Raw genomic sequence first — 17,078 nt, 5'->3', positions numbered from 1 at the left:
ACAATATTAAGATTTATTTAATTGTTTGAAACTTCATTTTAAACTTATTATAAAATTCACTTGTATTTAAAAAGATGACATTTCATCTATTACGAGAAAAAATTATTGCAACCCTCTTTTACATTTTATTTTATTTATTTACTTATTTTACATCACCCTGTTATACGTGCAGAAAACTATGCAGAAAACTTGGCGTATTTTATAATTTTATTTAAAAATGAATCGTTTGTAATTATAATTATACAGGGTGTCTCACGACTTATTCCCCAACGGGCACTGGCATATTCTCCGTTGAAAATAGAACAAAATGCAATTTGTCCGAATGACATCGGTTGCAGCGTTCTCGAAAAAATAAATATTAAAAATTTTAGAAATATCACCATGTCTCATGTTCGATAATTCATAGTCTAATGATAATATTACAGTTTCTACTTGAGTTAATGTGTTCACAGAAGCAAATGCCCGCCACTTTCCTTTTCTACTGCTATTGTTTTCTTTTGGTGATGATTGGAACTTACTTAAAATGATGATATTTCTAAATTTTGAATATGTATATTTTCTCGAGAACGCTGCAACCGATTTCATTCGGACAAATTGCATTTTGTTCTATTTTCAACGGAGAATATGCCAGTGCCCGTTGGGGAATAAGTCGTGGGACACCCTGTATATAGCGACGTAATAACATATCTTAGCACTAGCATGTAAATTTATTGAAGTCAAATGTGATTTCGAATACAAATCAATAAACCACACGACATTAATGTCCGACAGATGATAATCCTTAGTTTTATTTTACTTTGAATAACTCCCAATGTATGCATATACGCATCCAACATGTGTTAAAAATATATTTATCAGCATGTATCTTTTCATCTGTCTGCAAATCGTCATAGGAACCAAGTCCTATTGGTTAAACACAGCTCGTATGTGCAAAAGGACAGTACTATATCTACGATTAGTTCAAAATTTGGAACTTTGCAGATTCTGACAGTAAATGCTTTTATCGCATTTATGTAACTTTGACTAAAAGGCACTAAAGCATTTAGGCAATTACTATGCAACTGTTACAAATTCTATACACTAAGCTGTATCGTATGTTGATCATCATATTTATTGTGCCAATTATAATTAATATAAGATAGTTATGACTTATGACGGAATAACTTCAAATCACACAAAGTATCCCAATAATATAATATAATTGTAATTTATCTTATACGAATGATCAAAATCATGTACATTTATTCCCTGCCGTATTATACTTGCTGTGTACATACATACATACATCAACTTAATCTATCTTAAACATCAATCTTATAAACATCGCTTAAAAGACTTTCATAAATTATTTCTCGCATGATGTATATTTGGTCGCTTTTGAAATTGTATTATTAAAAATCTTCATTGTTTTAGAATATACTGAGCAGAAAAAATTAATGTTATATTCATTATCAATTAGTTCCACGGCAATGAGTTTATTAAGTTGTATAATCCGATTTTTTAGTCCATTCTTAAAAATACTTTATATATTCTGAGCACGAGACGTATTTTTGTAAAAATTTAGCACCTTCGTGTGACAGAGTCTAGCGCATAAATATGTAATTTAAAGTAAATAAAAAATAATATGCGAAAACCAGAGCATAGTGTAAATATATAATGTATGTATGATTATCTTTATTATTTTTTAAATTATAAATCCTGCAACTACAATCTAATATGAATATTATTTATCCTCATTTAATAATTTAAATAACTATTGCTGCTCTGTAAGTAAACGTGATACTTATATATTTCTAAATAGTATTTAAATTATTTGTAAATGTGTGACGAACTCAGTTCGAATGAGCGCCGTCACTATTGCCTCACAGTTGCTCGGTATGTTAGAGCTCCTTGTTTCCTGATTTGATACCGCGAAATTCAAGGCGCAATTAGTAGTAACCCTTAATATTCGAAGTAATATACAGCCACAGTAATATACAGACCCTAGTTCCCTTATACATCAGCATCCTAATACTTTGTATATCTTCTCCTTTTGTACTAAAGACCCTTCTCTTTGTAAGCAGCCATAAATAAAGGAAATACTTTTGGAGGTCCTTCGCAATAAGACTCAAGGGTCATGCTGACCCAGAGTACATGCTCGTGCGCTGGTTAGCAGGAACTAGCGGGGCCTGTTTTTGTCAACCACATTTGGCAATCAAGTGGGCCCTTCCGCTGACTTGTCTTTTCCGCAGGAATCTCTCAAGAAATTTTTCCACGCTTTCACCTTTCTCCCCAAAAAATTACCCGCGACAAGAAAACGACTCACGACGCTTCAAGACCCTTCCCCTTTAGGCAGTGCTGACTTAGCTTCAAAAGAATGAACTTGTATACTCACGGCACTGCTTTAGTTTGTTTTATCATCCAATACGTGCACAGTCAGTCTTTTTCTTGTCCGCACATTAGTGTAATATAAACTTTATTCTAATCCAGTATAAGTTAACTCCTTTGTTGAATTAATTCATTTTTTCGCGTATCATTAAAGAGTTGAAATAGGTAAAAGAGAATATTCTCGTGTTTATATAATTTCAAACTTCCCGGTCCCCTTGCGCTCTATTTCTATAGCCAATACAGCAGCGAATCCCTGACGAAACTCACGGTCCTGAACGGCCAATCAGCGAGGGACTTCAAGGTAACCAGAAGGACGTAACAAATGATATCAAGTGGCGCTACCTTGAAACGTCTGCAGGTGGCAGTATCATCAAACGAATAGCCGAGCTGCCTGACTCTCAAATAAGTCTTCCCAGCATTCAGTGTGATTCAGTGATTGTTGACAAGCTTTACTTCAGAAGAGGTGGCCTGCGGTTGTGTTAAGTAAACGCCTTATCCAATTAATTTTGGTTAAAGTGCGTGTACATAAAGTTGTAGTGGCCAGAAACAACTTCCATCTGGAGATCTGTGAAGGGTAGCCGAGAATCATTGGAAGAAAGTGTGAAAATAGAAAAATGAGGTATCAAATCATACTTTTCATTCATCTCTTAGAGACTGTAAAAAGATCGCTGACAGTTATAGAGCAATATAACTTTAATTCTACTTATTACGATTTTTTTAATGTTCTGCATGACTAAGACGATGAAATACATAGAAAATCATATGAAATGAATTCCCTCGCTGAAATGTCACGTCGAAACCGCCGCCATTTTTATCACTGACGTTTCTTGTCAGAATGGCGTTTAGCTTGAAAGGTTTCCTTTGGATCTTCGTATAAAATTTTATCGAGTTTTAAATGTGTCTTTCAGAAATCTTGAAAACATTAAATATATATCACTATACCAAGAATTAGAAATTTTAGTTAATTCGATCAACTGTTCCTGTTCGAAAAGTGATCCTAAAAGACTTTATCTTGCAATATGTAGGTAACATTCATTTCTCTATTGTTTTTATGTTGATATCTTTTTGTAAGTCTGTGTTCCACGTGTCTTAAAATTCTTCCTATTTTATTAGAACTTTTTTAACAATTTAATATAATTGTGTTCACAAGGATGATGAAATTATTTCAATGCATTCTAATCTTATTTTTTTCTTGATTAATGAATACATATTATGATTTTTATAGTGGGAGATCACAAATGACGGCGATGAATGGAAAGAGGCCATCCTCCATTCCTGCTAGACTTCAGCCTGAATCATCAGCCCAACATTTTGATTTGATTAAGTACATTTGCGAATGTAAGATTATACGCGTTTACTGATTATTCTAGACTACAAACAATGGAATTTAATTAGCAGTTTTCATCTAATTATAGCTTGGAATTCTGTGTCCAGAGAGTTGGATATGTGTCACAATCAACAGCATGGTAACTCCTCAAATTATAGAAATGGAGCATCGGTCACATACTATCAAGAACGTGAGCCAAATCCACAACTTAAAGGTACCATTAATTTTCGTAATTATTCCTATCAGGATATCAATCGATAACATGCGTTTGTCTCATGGAGATAAAATTTTCAAGAAGCATTGAACTTTTTTTAGATAATAATTGATAAGTCATATCAATCGAGATAACCTTAAAGTAATTAATAATCATTTGTATATGCAGAAATTTCATGGATAATATAATTTTAACTATTTTTTATTTGTTAAGGGAACCAATGCATATTGCATTATTTAATATGACATTTTAAACACTCAATGCCTTTATGCCGCAGATTTTGAACCATTCAATTTGGAAGCATGGTGGGGACAACGTGTCGTCCAAAGCATAACTAGAAATGCAAGCTCCTAGTGCCAGGCCCCCTGTATCGACCACAATCGAACATTCTCACATAGGCATAAAAAGCAAAAGAGATAAATTCTAACTAAGCAGAGTCCGATTTTCCCTTTAGTATGTTCGCGACGGTTCTACGAGCCATCTCCAATTGAAGTTAAAGGGATATTTAAAAAATGCAGACACATACATATGCCGGTATGTAATGTTTGACGTTTGGACATTTACAAAAAATAGCTGAAATCAAGAAGGAAAATGGAAGAATGAAGCAGGCCAATTGCATGAACTGTCATAACCCAACATTCCTTTTACACTTTTGACATTTTAAAAAATATAATTTTATTATTTTTCTAAATTTTTTAATTTTCTTCAAAGAAAATTGGATATTGTATGAAATATTATCTAAATGAAGAGCTGTCCTTGTTCATTATCGAATTTTTTCGTTCATTCTTACTTCTTTGCTTTCGCGGAAGCCTGTCAGTGAGTATTTTCTGTGGTGTTTGAGGTACGTAAGAGAAAATCACGTGCGAAGGAAGCATACAATTACTATAGATGATATAAGATACAAGATTATTTATTGTGCACAGAGTGAATACTCAGTTCTGACGAAATCTAGAGAACCTAAGCGAAAACATAATTTATTCTGGATTTATTAAACCGCATGTTATTTTCGATAAATGAAGTACTTTGATTCCATTTGAAAATCATTTATATATTTAATATAATTCAGTGTGTTAAGTAAATTGAGAAAGTAACGGGAGGAGTTGGTGAGATAAAAAATTGTTACATAATTTCCTGAACATCCATGCTTTTATTGCAAATATGAAAAAAGTATTCCGTATATATTATGTTATGCGCGTACGCTTGCATGCATGAACCGCGAGTCGTATACGTGAAGCATTTGCACATCCATTATAAGAATATTCCACTGACTTGTCACTTAGGGAATTGGCGCGATGTTACCAATTTTTACATTCGATTCCACAGAGCACGATAGTCTTATTTGGACTTTCGACGTTCGCTTTGCAAATGATCTTTTTTCAAGTTTTCACGTAAAAATTCGTAGCAGGTACAAACTAGTGCGTTTCACAAGTGTACATTAATATCTATCTGTATAGCACTGGCGATTATTACTGCGAGATTAAGTACGATTAATATATACGATTATGTATAACTTGTATATGTGTATATATGTTGTATGCATGTATGTGTGTATGTATGCATACATGTATGTACACGCATACGTGTGAAAATATTATGTAAGATTAATTAGATAACGAGATAATGTTTCTAACAATGAACAACAATAATGAGTAATACCTTTCCATAATCGCAAGCACTTTTTTTACCTCACAGCAACATTGTAATGTTTTCTTCAAGTAAAGCAAAACACTTTCTTTTGTATAGTATTTCATTTGTTATAAGTTGACAAATAATATTTTTTTAACTTTCACGATAGAAGAAGTTAATCCAGTCGCACGATAAATGAGTGTATTTAAGGCACTTTTCATTATTGAGGAATATGCATTACTTATCAATTAATAAACGTGCCTGGTCAACCACATTCAGTTGCATTTCGCTCACAGCGGTTTCTAAATTGCAGAGACAGCGTTCAATGGCACGTCTTTCGGAGTTTAGCATCTGTTTATGAAAAGTACATTTAAATTTTACATAAAAATTGGAACACTGAGATTGAAATTTTATATACTTACAAAGAAACCAACATTTACGCGTGAAAGATTGCTCAATCCCGTGATTGGAGTTTGAGTAGAATGATGCGAGATTTTGATTCTAGTTGTTTGAGTTGCACAATTGATTCCGTTTGTTTTAACGCGTACAATTTGCTCAATATTTCTTACATAAATAATCATTCTGTCGAGTGAAGCTTCCTGATATTCCTCTTCACTTTCAACGAATTCCACTTTAATTGGATCGAATTCTGCAAGTTGAGTTAGGCAATGCTTGATTCTTATTTCATGATTTTTCGAAAGACGTATTAAGTATTCTTTAAATTGAAATCCGTTTAAGTGGGAGTTTATTAACTCGATGCCGAAACATTCCGATTTGTCGTTTTTCTTAAACAGAGGGTCGCTCTCAGTACTTTCAACCTCGTTCTGATGTAAATTATTTGATCTCTGATCTTTATCAGAACAATCTAACTTTACGATTTCTGTATTTTTCATTTCCATTTGCTCTTCAAATTTTGTAACTAAAATTCTTTTCGAATTCTGTGTTTCGGGTGCGAATCCCGTATTCAAGTCATGATTCATATCTTTGGCAGGCTTAAGGTCTACATTGTGCTTCTCGTTTATTTTTCTAATAAAACTTTCCGGCATGTTGAATTCTCTTTCAGCTTCTTCCCTCTGAAAGTCTCTTGGAATATTTGCAGCGCACAGCTACAATCAAGTAAGAAAAAGCATTTTAATATATGAAAGGTTGATTCATAAAACTAGTGAATAAGTTAAATAGAAGACTAACGAAACTAGAAGGTATAAAGTTTACGAGTCTTTTCTTAATTATAAAATAATCATAATAGCATCGACCTTTAACATACATAGGATATGATTTGTTTCATGCAATGTTATGAATCATTATCCTTCTAAATACAACTTAAGCATTACAATATACCATTTATGTGCCATGTTCTTTATCAAATAATTTATATGCAAATCGTGTGAACTTCTAATTTCGCAAAAGTACATGCCGCTATGCGCGCATATGTGCAGATACACTGCGCTTAACGGACTACTGTATTGATTCGTTCTACAATACACGTTGGCACGTATCGCCTGCGACAAGTTCTATGCTTTACACATTAGAAGCACCTTTATGAACAGGGAGAAGAACATTAAATGTTTTTATAAGATTATAATGGACGAAAGACGATGACCAATTGTCTATAATACTTTAATGATCCATAAAATTGACATTTTCAGGACCGTTAAAGTAATTTTTCATTTAATAAACATAGGTATAAAGACTTTTTTCTAAATGCGGCTTACATACTATATACGAAAATCGCATGCGTTTTCATAAGGCATTATAGTCTACTAAAACTGCTTGTACACCACACATCTAGGATAATAATTAGTATCGCTTACATCAATTTTAATCAGGTATAACGTTCGCTCCTCGTATTACAACCGTGATATTTATTACACCGATATTAATCTTTCTTTCTTACTTATAATTCGTTTCATAGAGTAATCCCTGTATGTTATATTTGAAATCCTAATGAGGATAATACATCATTCAGTAAAAAAAAATAGCTAATATAACTTCGTGAAATTTAGTGGAAGATATTTCTCGAATTTAGTGCTGATAACATAAATCAATAATAAGTTACTGTGAACATCGAGAAACTCCTTAACTTATGATGTGGATGGGAATGACAAAATCTAAGATTTACGGCCTGTTTTTTTTCGTCCGAGTTGTAAAACGAGGATCCATTTTTTTCAGGCATGCTTCGATAAGGCTTCGGGTTTTGGTGAAAGCTTTCTAAATCAATGAGTTGACGATAGTGAAAATAAAATGTTTGGTCTACAAAATCTATGTTTAACTCTTTCACGTGTAAATCCACAAGGCTCTAAAAGTTTGAAATACAAAATAAAATAATTTTGACGGGCTTGCAGAAGACAGTCTTCTATTGCAAGGAAACAAACTTCGTACATTTATTCCTAAATATCCTCAAGGAAACAATTAAACAAACTGGGAAACTCAACAGCACCTTGGTGCAAATTTAAAACTTTCCGAGGTAACAGAAATTGATGTATTGTTCTTATTTTTCCTAGAAATTTTGGGTAATAGAATAACACAAATATTTTAAACATAACCTTTGATATACTAAACTATGTCTAATATATTTATTTAAATATTTACCTAACTTCGCCTATAAAAAATTCCATGAAAACGTATAACGAGTTTACTTATATCTAGAGTTCTTCAATATGAATATATACAGTTCATAAATGGAAACATGGACAACGTTAATATTAGACTATCTACTAGATTTTATTATTGGCTACAAATTTAGACGCGTAAAACATATATACAAACCATAACGTACAGTGGAAATAATTGAGTAAAAATTTATATTACGAATCGAATACGTTATCACGTTTCAAAATACAAGTATTTTATATACTTTCTATTGTATACGACAGTACAATTCTACAGAGTGAAAGTCAACTTTGTAGAAACACAATTAATACTATGGTTTTAATATTCAAGCATGGATATGTAGATACGACATTTAATATTTTATGTAACTCATGCATGAAAAACACTACTTTTCGTGCCTCCGAAGTGTGGCGAAAGTGGCACTTTATATCTATGGATACGATAAAAATGCTGCGCATGCGCAAATCGGCCCAATTTTACATTATCGCACTAGTGCTTTCTTCTCGCAACTAGTGTGATAAAGTACACTTTGTTCTCGCGCGCTGTCATGAAATGCATTCACTTTGGAAGCCTTCCTTGCTCTTCTTATGGCTGCCTCCTCCAACGAAGAGATGTTCCAGTCACTTTGGAGGCACAAAAAGTAGCGTTTTTCATGCATTCGTTACAGAAAATATTATGCGATACTGGTACAATAAAGCGAACATTATACGCATTTTGTGAAGTTTGTCACACCCGCCGCACTCGTAAAACAAACAGCACTCGCCTTCGGCTCGTGCCGTTTTGTTACTCGTGTGCGGCTCCTGCGACCAACTTCACCGCCTGCCTATAAAGTTCGCTTTCTCGCACTTGTATCGCAAAGTACTATTATAATACCTCAGGTATTGTTAGAATTTGAGTAGGTATTATAATTAAGAGTACATAAAATTATAGTGTTTGTACGGCTTTCATTTAAGTGTTATATTAATCATATAATCTTAATACTAAACGTACCATCGACCAGTCATTTGACCGATTTAAAGCCAAAATTAGGTTTATAAAAACTGTCGGTATGTTTAATGATAATGAATTGAGATACGTACCTGTCTCTTAAGCTTTTTTATGATTTCCCGCAAAATATGATTTTGTGTACGTATAGTATCCAAGGATGAGTTCTCGGTAATTTTTCGATCAACTTGCCACGACAACCTTTTTAATACCTCCATCTTCTCACGAAGAACGACACTGGGTCCTGTTAAGCTTTTCAATGCTGAAACGATTGAGTGGTTTAAGAACACCATAACGTCATAATGGTATATAGACCTACCGTCTGAGAGACATTGACATAAAGAAGCCACGTTGAGATCAAAATGTCCTAAAGTTTCGAGCAGATTAGTTAACTCGAAAATTCGATATTCCATAGTCTCGTCATTTTTGCGACAGATTCTCAGCAGTCCTTCCATAGATTCTGCCTGCAAGGTAACCAGCAAAACGAAACAAGGTGATACTAAAAGTTCCTATCGGAACATTTTCGTATCGTAATAAAAGAATTTAAGTCCTAAAGTTCTCATTCGCTCGTAGAAACGTCTTTTGTAACTACCACCCGTGCGCGACGAAAAGTTTGAAAAAGTTTTAACTAGGGTGAAAAGTTCAATAATCATAGAGTTACGTGCCTTATTGGAAAAAGGGACAGAGACTATAATTAAAAAGGGAATCCAATCTACAGTTTAATGTTCGATGATGACGGGTGTACCTCTTCCGTTCATTAAATTGGCTCATCCATCAAAATCGTATATTCACGTAATATATCAGTACAGCAATTACTGTTCTAGAATGAATGGAATTAAGAGACCTGGATTTACGTGCATACATAGAAGCTCAATAAACCTGGTTGTCGCGTGCATTTGACTTTTGACATATGTGAATAGTTGAAGAATCAAATAATCTTCAATACCTTGTACGGAATCATATAGATTATTATCAATTTTGTGATATTATGCCCACAAGATTAGATTTGGACAATAGATACAAAGATTTTATCATTTAATATACCCTTTGCCATATTATTGTTTATATTGTTCTCGCTGGATTACATTCAAATAAAGGAGAAATTTGTAATAATTATACCTGACTCGTACACACAATTTTTTAAATGAAAAAGTAGGTTGGTGAGAAACTGATATTTATGCACAAGAATACTTTTTGGATTATGTGAAATACAAGAATTAAAAAAATTTTGAGTCGTCTTGTACAGATGTCATGAATGGCACCCCATAAAGCCAGAAACCATTTAAGATTTCTAATTCTTGATAATGTATCATAGAAAAATTCAGCAAAATATTTTGTTAATATTTGTTTTTAAATTCCTCCGGTGTCAGTACACGAAACACGGGGAATCGAGGGTTTTCATAGAAGGTAAATTGTGCGTAATACTTTATTGACTTTGGGGATATCGTGCGGATCTAAAATTTATGATTACTCATGTATACACACCTTCCTAAGATCTTTTTCGAATAGGATACGAAGTTGAGCGATATGTTTGTCGGCTGTCGAACCAATCATCTCTAAATCCCTGTGGTATTCCTCTTTTTTTCGAGCTTGTAATAAATCATACTCTTTCATCATCCTAGAAATAAAAACGTAACAGATAATTGGGAAAAGCACGTACACTTGACAAAACAAATAGATCTAATTTCACAATGTTAAAAATCTACTAATGCATAATGTATGTATGTATGTACCTTCTTGTTAATATTAATGAAAGTTAATGATAAGTTAATGAAAATTTATGAAGGGTCAGAATATAATGGAATAAAACTGACCTCACTTTAACTCATTTGTTCCGTCGACAGTATAAATGTGCTTGGAAAATTATCTTTTTCTAATATTGGCTTTTTCTAACATATCGTAATGTTTGCATTTCTAGTCAGTCAAGGAGGTTGGAACGATTCACACTACACAAGCCAATACTAAATACTTTTTATTGGTGTTACAAAGTTTTATGGATTTATTGATCGCAGTGAAGGGTGATATATATTATAACACATGCCCTTAATAACTTAGAAAAACATTCATAGCGATAAATTTACAATATTACCTGATTAATGGCAATTTCCGAAAATTTTGCTGTATTTTTTTCATGGCTCATTCTATTTTTTAAATAATCCTCTACGGATTCACCGTGTAGATATTTGATAGTGTTAACCCTTAATAATTAAGCAGCTTTTTCTACGAAGAAATTTCTCGCTGGGCAAACAACAGGCTGTCATTTTTAAATGGTTAGTACTGTGAAATATCTAGACAGTACATTTGTAGAGGGTTTTTCGAAAAACAGGGTAAGCAGTGCCGCATTAAAAAGGATAAAGAATTACGGACTATTCTTGGAAAAAAACTCAACAAAAACATACATTAACATTAATTAGTTAATGTTTTTTACAAATTCATCAGTAATAATGTTTCTCCGGATTAGGGACACACGATGTAACACAAATGACACTCAATCAATGTTATTTAATGCATAAAACTTTACAAAAACAATTACTAAAATTTAGCACTGATTTGATTCCAACCTCCTTCAACAAATCAAATTAAAGATTCCAAAAAAATATATTTAAATAATTTTATTAAACAAAATTTGAGTAGGTACGCATTAAATGAATTTGTTGAAAATCAAAAACAAGAAATCGAATATGATATGAGTTCCATGTGCGACCAAACGTACGTAAAAATATTTATTTGTGAAAATACATATTTATTTTGTAGGTACGACGGAAATCTCCTATATAAATTATCTCGATAGTAATTATTATAAACGTAAAATGCGCAAAAAATTGTGTAATTTTACAAAATAAAAAACGGAAAATTAACTAACGAGACGAAGTTTCAGTAGTAATCTGCAAAGTTGTTATTGAAATTGAAACTTTACAATGAGAAATAATCTATGACATCACTAAATATAAATGTTTTTCCGATAATTGCGTCATGATCAAAATTGGATATATAAAAATTTTGTATCATCTACGAAAATTTCTATTCAACAGTATGCATTGATAATTTTTTTTAAAGTGATTTCAACAACTACTTTTCAAATACTTTGATCTGCAGATGTTGAACATGAAGCTATATAACTTTAAATTATAAAAAAAAAATTACGAATATATTCTTCAGAAATGTAAACGAGTACATAATATAGTGGAATACAAATAGCACATGCATATTCAGTCGCTGTTAAAAAAACAAACAAAAGAGATCTTGATTTTCTAAAAATGTGAATGTTTATAATTATTGCGAGATTCAAGCAGGAACGCTATCCTTGCAGTGATCTAAATTACATTTTTCATGTAAGCATGCATGAATCATATATTTATATCTATAAAGGTAAACATATAGTAACTCCTACAGTTCTTGTGGAAATATATATGATAAAACTATACGCTTTGTAATTGCTTTTCAATCAAGTTTACAATAATCGATATTTGCTTCGCCCAATGTATCATGCAACAGAACTCGTGAGGCAACAGTAAACGAAACAAAAATTGGTGTAAAATATAACATCAAAAATTGTACACAGATTTGCGCGATTTGCAATAGCGATTCAATCAAAATGCTTTTGTAACTTCAGATAACATGTAATGTCTATGAGAATATTTTCAAGCCAAGTTATTGTTAGATAGCCAGTTACTTTATTAGATTGTTTATTACCTATCATTTGAACAATCGTTAATAATTATACATTTTACTCCTTTCCTGATATTATAAGTAAATATATACTGTGTTATCACGAATTTATAACGTTTTCATTCTATACGAAATATCGGTAAACTTCTTGATATTGCTAAGTGATCCGCAATCGTTAATCGATAGTATTCGGTTATTTTCGGAATGATCTTTTCAACCATTTTCTCATCAATCATGCCATTTGTTTCCTCCTTTCCGCGAAACATCAGCTCGGTAATCGATGGCAACTGTTTTTTATTTCACGTAATCTCTCTAATACTTGTGAATTTTTTTTCAATCACGCCCTCTATTACTCTTGTTTAATGTCTTGTCGCTTTTTCTTATTATGCTTGTTCTTCTTTGAACATCCGGATGCTATATGCCCTTCTTCTTGGCACCGGTAACAAACGATACGTCTTTGATTTTGACACTCTTTTGCAAAACGTCCCGTACCTCCACATCGAAAACGTACTTCACCCTTTTTCTCCATTTCGTCGCAACTCTCTTGTTTAAATGATACTTTATCCTTTTGTAAATGCAACGTCTTTTTATAGCAGGTTTCGTTATTCGTGAATCTATACTGCTGATTACGTATCCGTATTCTTTTTTCGATTAATTCTTCCGTTTTCAAAATGTCATAAAGAAGATCCTGTTCATTATTATATGACTTTGATATCGTCTGAACAAACACAAGATTGGATGTTAGTCCAAAGAGAATCTGTTTTCTTGTCTCTTCAAAATCAAGATTAACGGTTTGACATAAGGCTAACTTGTCAAAGAAATAGGATATGGTTAATTCGCCATCCATCTGCCTCCGATTTAAAATTTTTTCCCATTGCTCTTCTAGGTAGCTTTTCTTGTTATTTCTAACTTGTTCTGGCCAAAGGAAGTTACTCTTTGAGTAACTTCTTTGAACAGAACTAGGTTTCTTTGGTGCTCTATCAAAATCTTTCTGCACGATATTAAAGTTTTGTTGATTGAGAGAGTCCTTTAGAAAATTATGATTTTTGCCGGAAAAGTTGACCAAAGGATCGGCAAGGTGAGGTTTCGTCAAGGTCTGTGGAACGTCTTTCTTCACATTTCCTGTCGAATCCTTTGATATCGGTGTTACTTCATTATTAGGCAAAAAAAATACTTTTAACGTATGTTGATCGTCGATCACAAGTCTATCTACGTGCATACTTAAATGTTCAACATTCGCCTCAACCCTCATTCCCATCGGTTTTTTATTTGAGAATTGACTGCCTTCGTTGGTTTCCATTGTTGATCTTTCGAAATGTGACGTAATAATTCACCCTTGAAATTTCTCACTTCGTATTCCTCCTCCTTCGAGACACTTAGGTATCAATATCATAAATAATATCACAGAATCCACGCCACGACGTAATTTATTATATGACACGAAAAATTTAGTTTTCCAGTCTACATTTTGATCAGCCACTTATTGACAAATATTTCAGCACTTTTACTATATTTTGATACCATAGTACTGTAGCATCTTCAAATTCTAAGTTTATTTCGTCAACTTTTTACATCCCACGATACCACATCACTGCAACTTTGATGAATCTATTGTTCCCAAGAAAGTACCGATTGTTCCACACTTATGTTCAAACACACGCTCGGACACGTTCCTTGGGCAAACTGTCGTGAGACGGCGGCTCCCCACTACTTCCTAAGTGCCTCGAGCGCTCTAGCCCAAACGCACCAATCACGAACCCCTTTGGGCCTTAAGGCACGCGACACATACGTATACTTTCTTGCTTATAACTTATGCTTTACTCATTTGAATCAGCATAAGTATCTAATAAACACAATATTACATTTAATGCAGACATCAGTTGCAATCTGTCTCTTATTTATATAAAGTAAACTAGTACATTGACGTTACATAAATGAAGGTCTCATTTGGTTGCATAATGGAGAATACCCTAATACTTTTCGAATTATGTCTCTCATAATCACGTTTTTATATATGAATTTCTCGATTTCGTTTCATTGTATTATGTACGTAAATAGTTTTTGGCTGCCCATTAAACTCTCTAGTCTATATCTGGGTCACCAGTGATCCAAACGCACTATATAAGTAGCATTCCCGCTGAGAGATAGTTCCAAGGGAAGGAGGCACTATACTGGAAATTAGAAGAAAAAAAGGAACCTCCTAATTGGTATAATGGCCTCCACAGTTGGGCTTTGACTTACGAATATAATAATCACTGTTTCACTGTTAATTGTTCTAAAAGTTAGTTTAATCTTTCATTGCTTTGAAAGTTTTATATTTCTACTATTATTTTTTCAAGTTTTATAAAATTTATAATCAATAAATGCATATAAATCTTATAAGAAAACACGTTTGTTTCGTTCTTTTTACCATTTTCGTTTATTAAAATATATTTTAACTTGTAATTTTTTTTACGGATTGTACTTCTAATCCTTACACATCAAACATTCTATTACAACTATTATATGTTAACAAAAAACTCAGTCTAAGAGAAATATAATATAATATAACTTTTTTTAGTTGCATGAAAAATAACAGAGATATCGTTAACCTTTTCGTTACGGCGGTCCCCTCCGCTAGAGTGACGCCACTGAACGGGGTACCTCGGGATTCTCTTGTATGTATAGTCATCCGCATTAATGGTGACAACGGTAGATGTCGTGCGGTGAGGTAAGAGAGGAGATTTGGGAGGTGCCTGCTCGCGTATCTTCGCCTGTGCGTGCGACGCAGAAAGCGCTACGGTGCGAGCAAGACGCCAGAGCTTCGCTCGATGCGTCCTTGTTGCACAGCACTAGTGTAAGCGAGTCGACCATAGGTCCCTGAGTCGCACCTATTCACAAATGCGTTAGACGCTGGGATACTTGGTCCTAGCCACCACGTCGCTTATATCTGTCTTTGTCTTACTAACGCTGTTTGACGAGGATGGATAATCGAAAAGTCTATCTCATTCCCACTACCGAAAGTCCCATAGCTCCTTCTCGTTTCTTATCGGGGTAGTAGCTGTTCTCCTCGTCATAGAGCATTAGTCTGAGAGAGAGAGGGAAAGCGTGCCACCAAAAACGAGCGGTCCCCAACCAACCTCCCTATTGCGCATGAGGGGCCTTGTTGCCTTCTCACTTACACTAGTGCTGTGCAACAAAGACGCACCGTGCGAAGCTCTGGCGTCTCGCTCGCACCGTAGCGCTTTCTGCATCGCACGCACAGGCCAAGATACGCGAGCAGGCACCTCCCAAATCTCCTCTCTTACCTCGTCGCACGGCGTCTACCGTAGTCACCATTAATGCGCGTGACTGTACATACACACAGGTCGTCGAACGGGTGCCGACTACATATAGTCGACTACAGTCGGCACCCGTGACAAAAGGGTTAAGAAACCCAGAAAAGTTATTTTGTGCGCCTTTTCCTCTTCTTTTCCTAATGACTTCTTTTAGAATAAACATATCATGTTCTAACATACATATCCTTTTACTGGACATTCTGACTATTTCATTTTACTATATACAATATAAAAATACCAAATTTGAACTATCCTTATACAGGATACAAATTTCTGAGTCAATGGTGACCCGGATCTACTTCCACGTGGAGATGAAAAATGCTGCAGACCAGAGAGTTAATTGCAGAATTTAATAACGTAAAAAATCTTTCAGTGTACTGTATTTCAAAACACTTCGTAGATATAATTCGTTGGACAGTTTTATAATCCTGGAAGCAACTTCCTTAGTATCCAATCTGATTTTAATCATGAGAAAAGGGACGATACTTCAATATTCTTATGCAAACTCTGATGCATGGCTTTGTGCATAGTTTTGTGCACGTGTCTATGCATAATTCATAGCTATTGTATTATACATATATAGTACTCTTTCAATAGACTTGTTGATTTTCGCGATCAGTGAAGAGTGAGATTATAATACATTTTTAAAAATGTCTGCTTTCTAAGACCATTATTTTTTTTAGTACTACCGTAACTGTTATAAAATCTTATTTTTTAATATTATAAGGAACAATTCACGAAATTGTATCCAAACTTTTCGATCTCCGTTTTTGTTTCCAGTTTTAATTGTTCCATACTTATAGTTTTTGAAAAACGCAAGATAATTATATATCGAGATTTCATATGGAAAAAGACATTCTTTTCGAAACATATGTATAAGACAACAGTTCGTTTTGGGTTAGTTTTGAATCTGTTTTGAATCTGTTTAAGAATTGATGATGATGATGATTCATAGAAAAATTAA

General features: G+C 33.6%; 2 protein-coding genes across 3 annotated transcripts; one reads left to right on the top strand and one right to left on the bottom strand.

Annotated features, from left to right (window-relative positions):
* The first annotated feature begins 2,760 nt into the window (after positions 1-2,760).
* On the top strand, positions 2,761-5,574 carry LOC107267922 (MAPK regulated corepressor interacting protein 2). 2 transcript variants are annotated; one of them, XM_015740166.2, is made up of 4 exons: positions 2,761-2,986; positions 3,593-3,705; positions 3,783-3,908; positions 4,186-5,574. In XM_015740166.2, the coding sequence occupies exons 1-4, from the start codon at positions 2,982-2,984 to the stop codon at positions 4,260-4,262; spliced, it is 321 nt and encodes a 106-aa protein (XP_015595652.1). In that variant the 5' UTR covers positions 2,761-2,981; the 3' UTR covers positions 4,263-5,574. The 2 variants fall into 2 exon arrangements, with proteins under 2 accessions (XP_015595652.1, XP_015595737.1); XM_015740251.2 differs by lacking the exon at positions 2,761-2,986 and adding an exon at positions 3,209-3,388.
* Positions 5,575-5,742: 168 nt separating this feature from the next.
* LOC107267857 lies at positions 5,743-14,097 on the bottom strand. Its single transcript, XM_025085005.1, has 6 exons — positions 13,151-14,097; positions 10,614-10,746; positions 9,448-9,637; positions 9,224-9,390; positions 5,957-6,640; positions 5,743-5,885 (listed from the first exon to the last, which is right to left on the bottom strand). The coding sequence occupies exons 1-6, from the start codon at positions 14,095-14,097 to the stop codon at positions 5,772-5,774; spliced, it is 2,235 nt and encodes a 744-aa protein (XP_024940773.1). The 3' UTR covers positions 5,743-5,771.
* Between the last annotated feature and the right edge of the window lie 2,981 nt (positions 14,098-17,078).

The sequence above is a fragment of the Cephus cinctus genome, unplaced genomic scaffold (genome assembly GCF_000341935.2).
Source record: "Cephus cinctus unplaced genomic scaffold, Ccin1 Ccin1_scaffold0007, whole genome shotgun sequence".
In the NCBI taxonomy this organism is placed as follows: Eukaryota; Metazoa; Arthropoda; class Insecta; order Hymenoptera; family Cephidae; genus Cephus; species Cephus cinctus.
The sequence above is the reverse complement of the archived record's forward strand: the minus strand, read 5'-3'. Positions and strand labels throughout refer to the sequence as shown.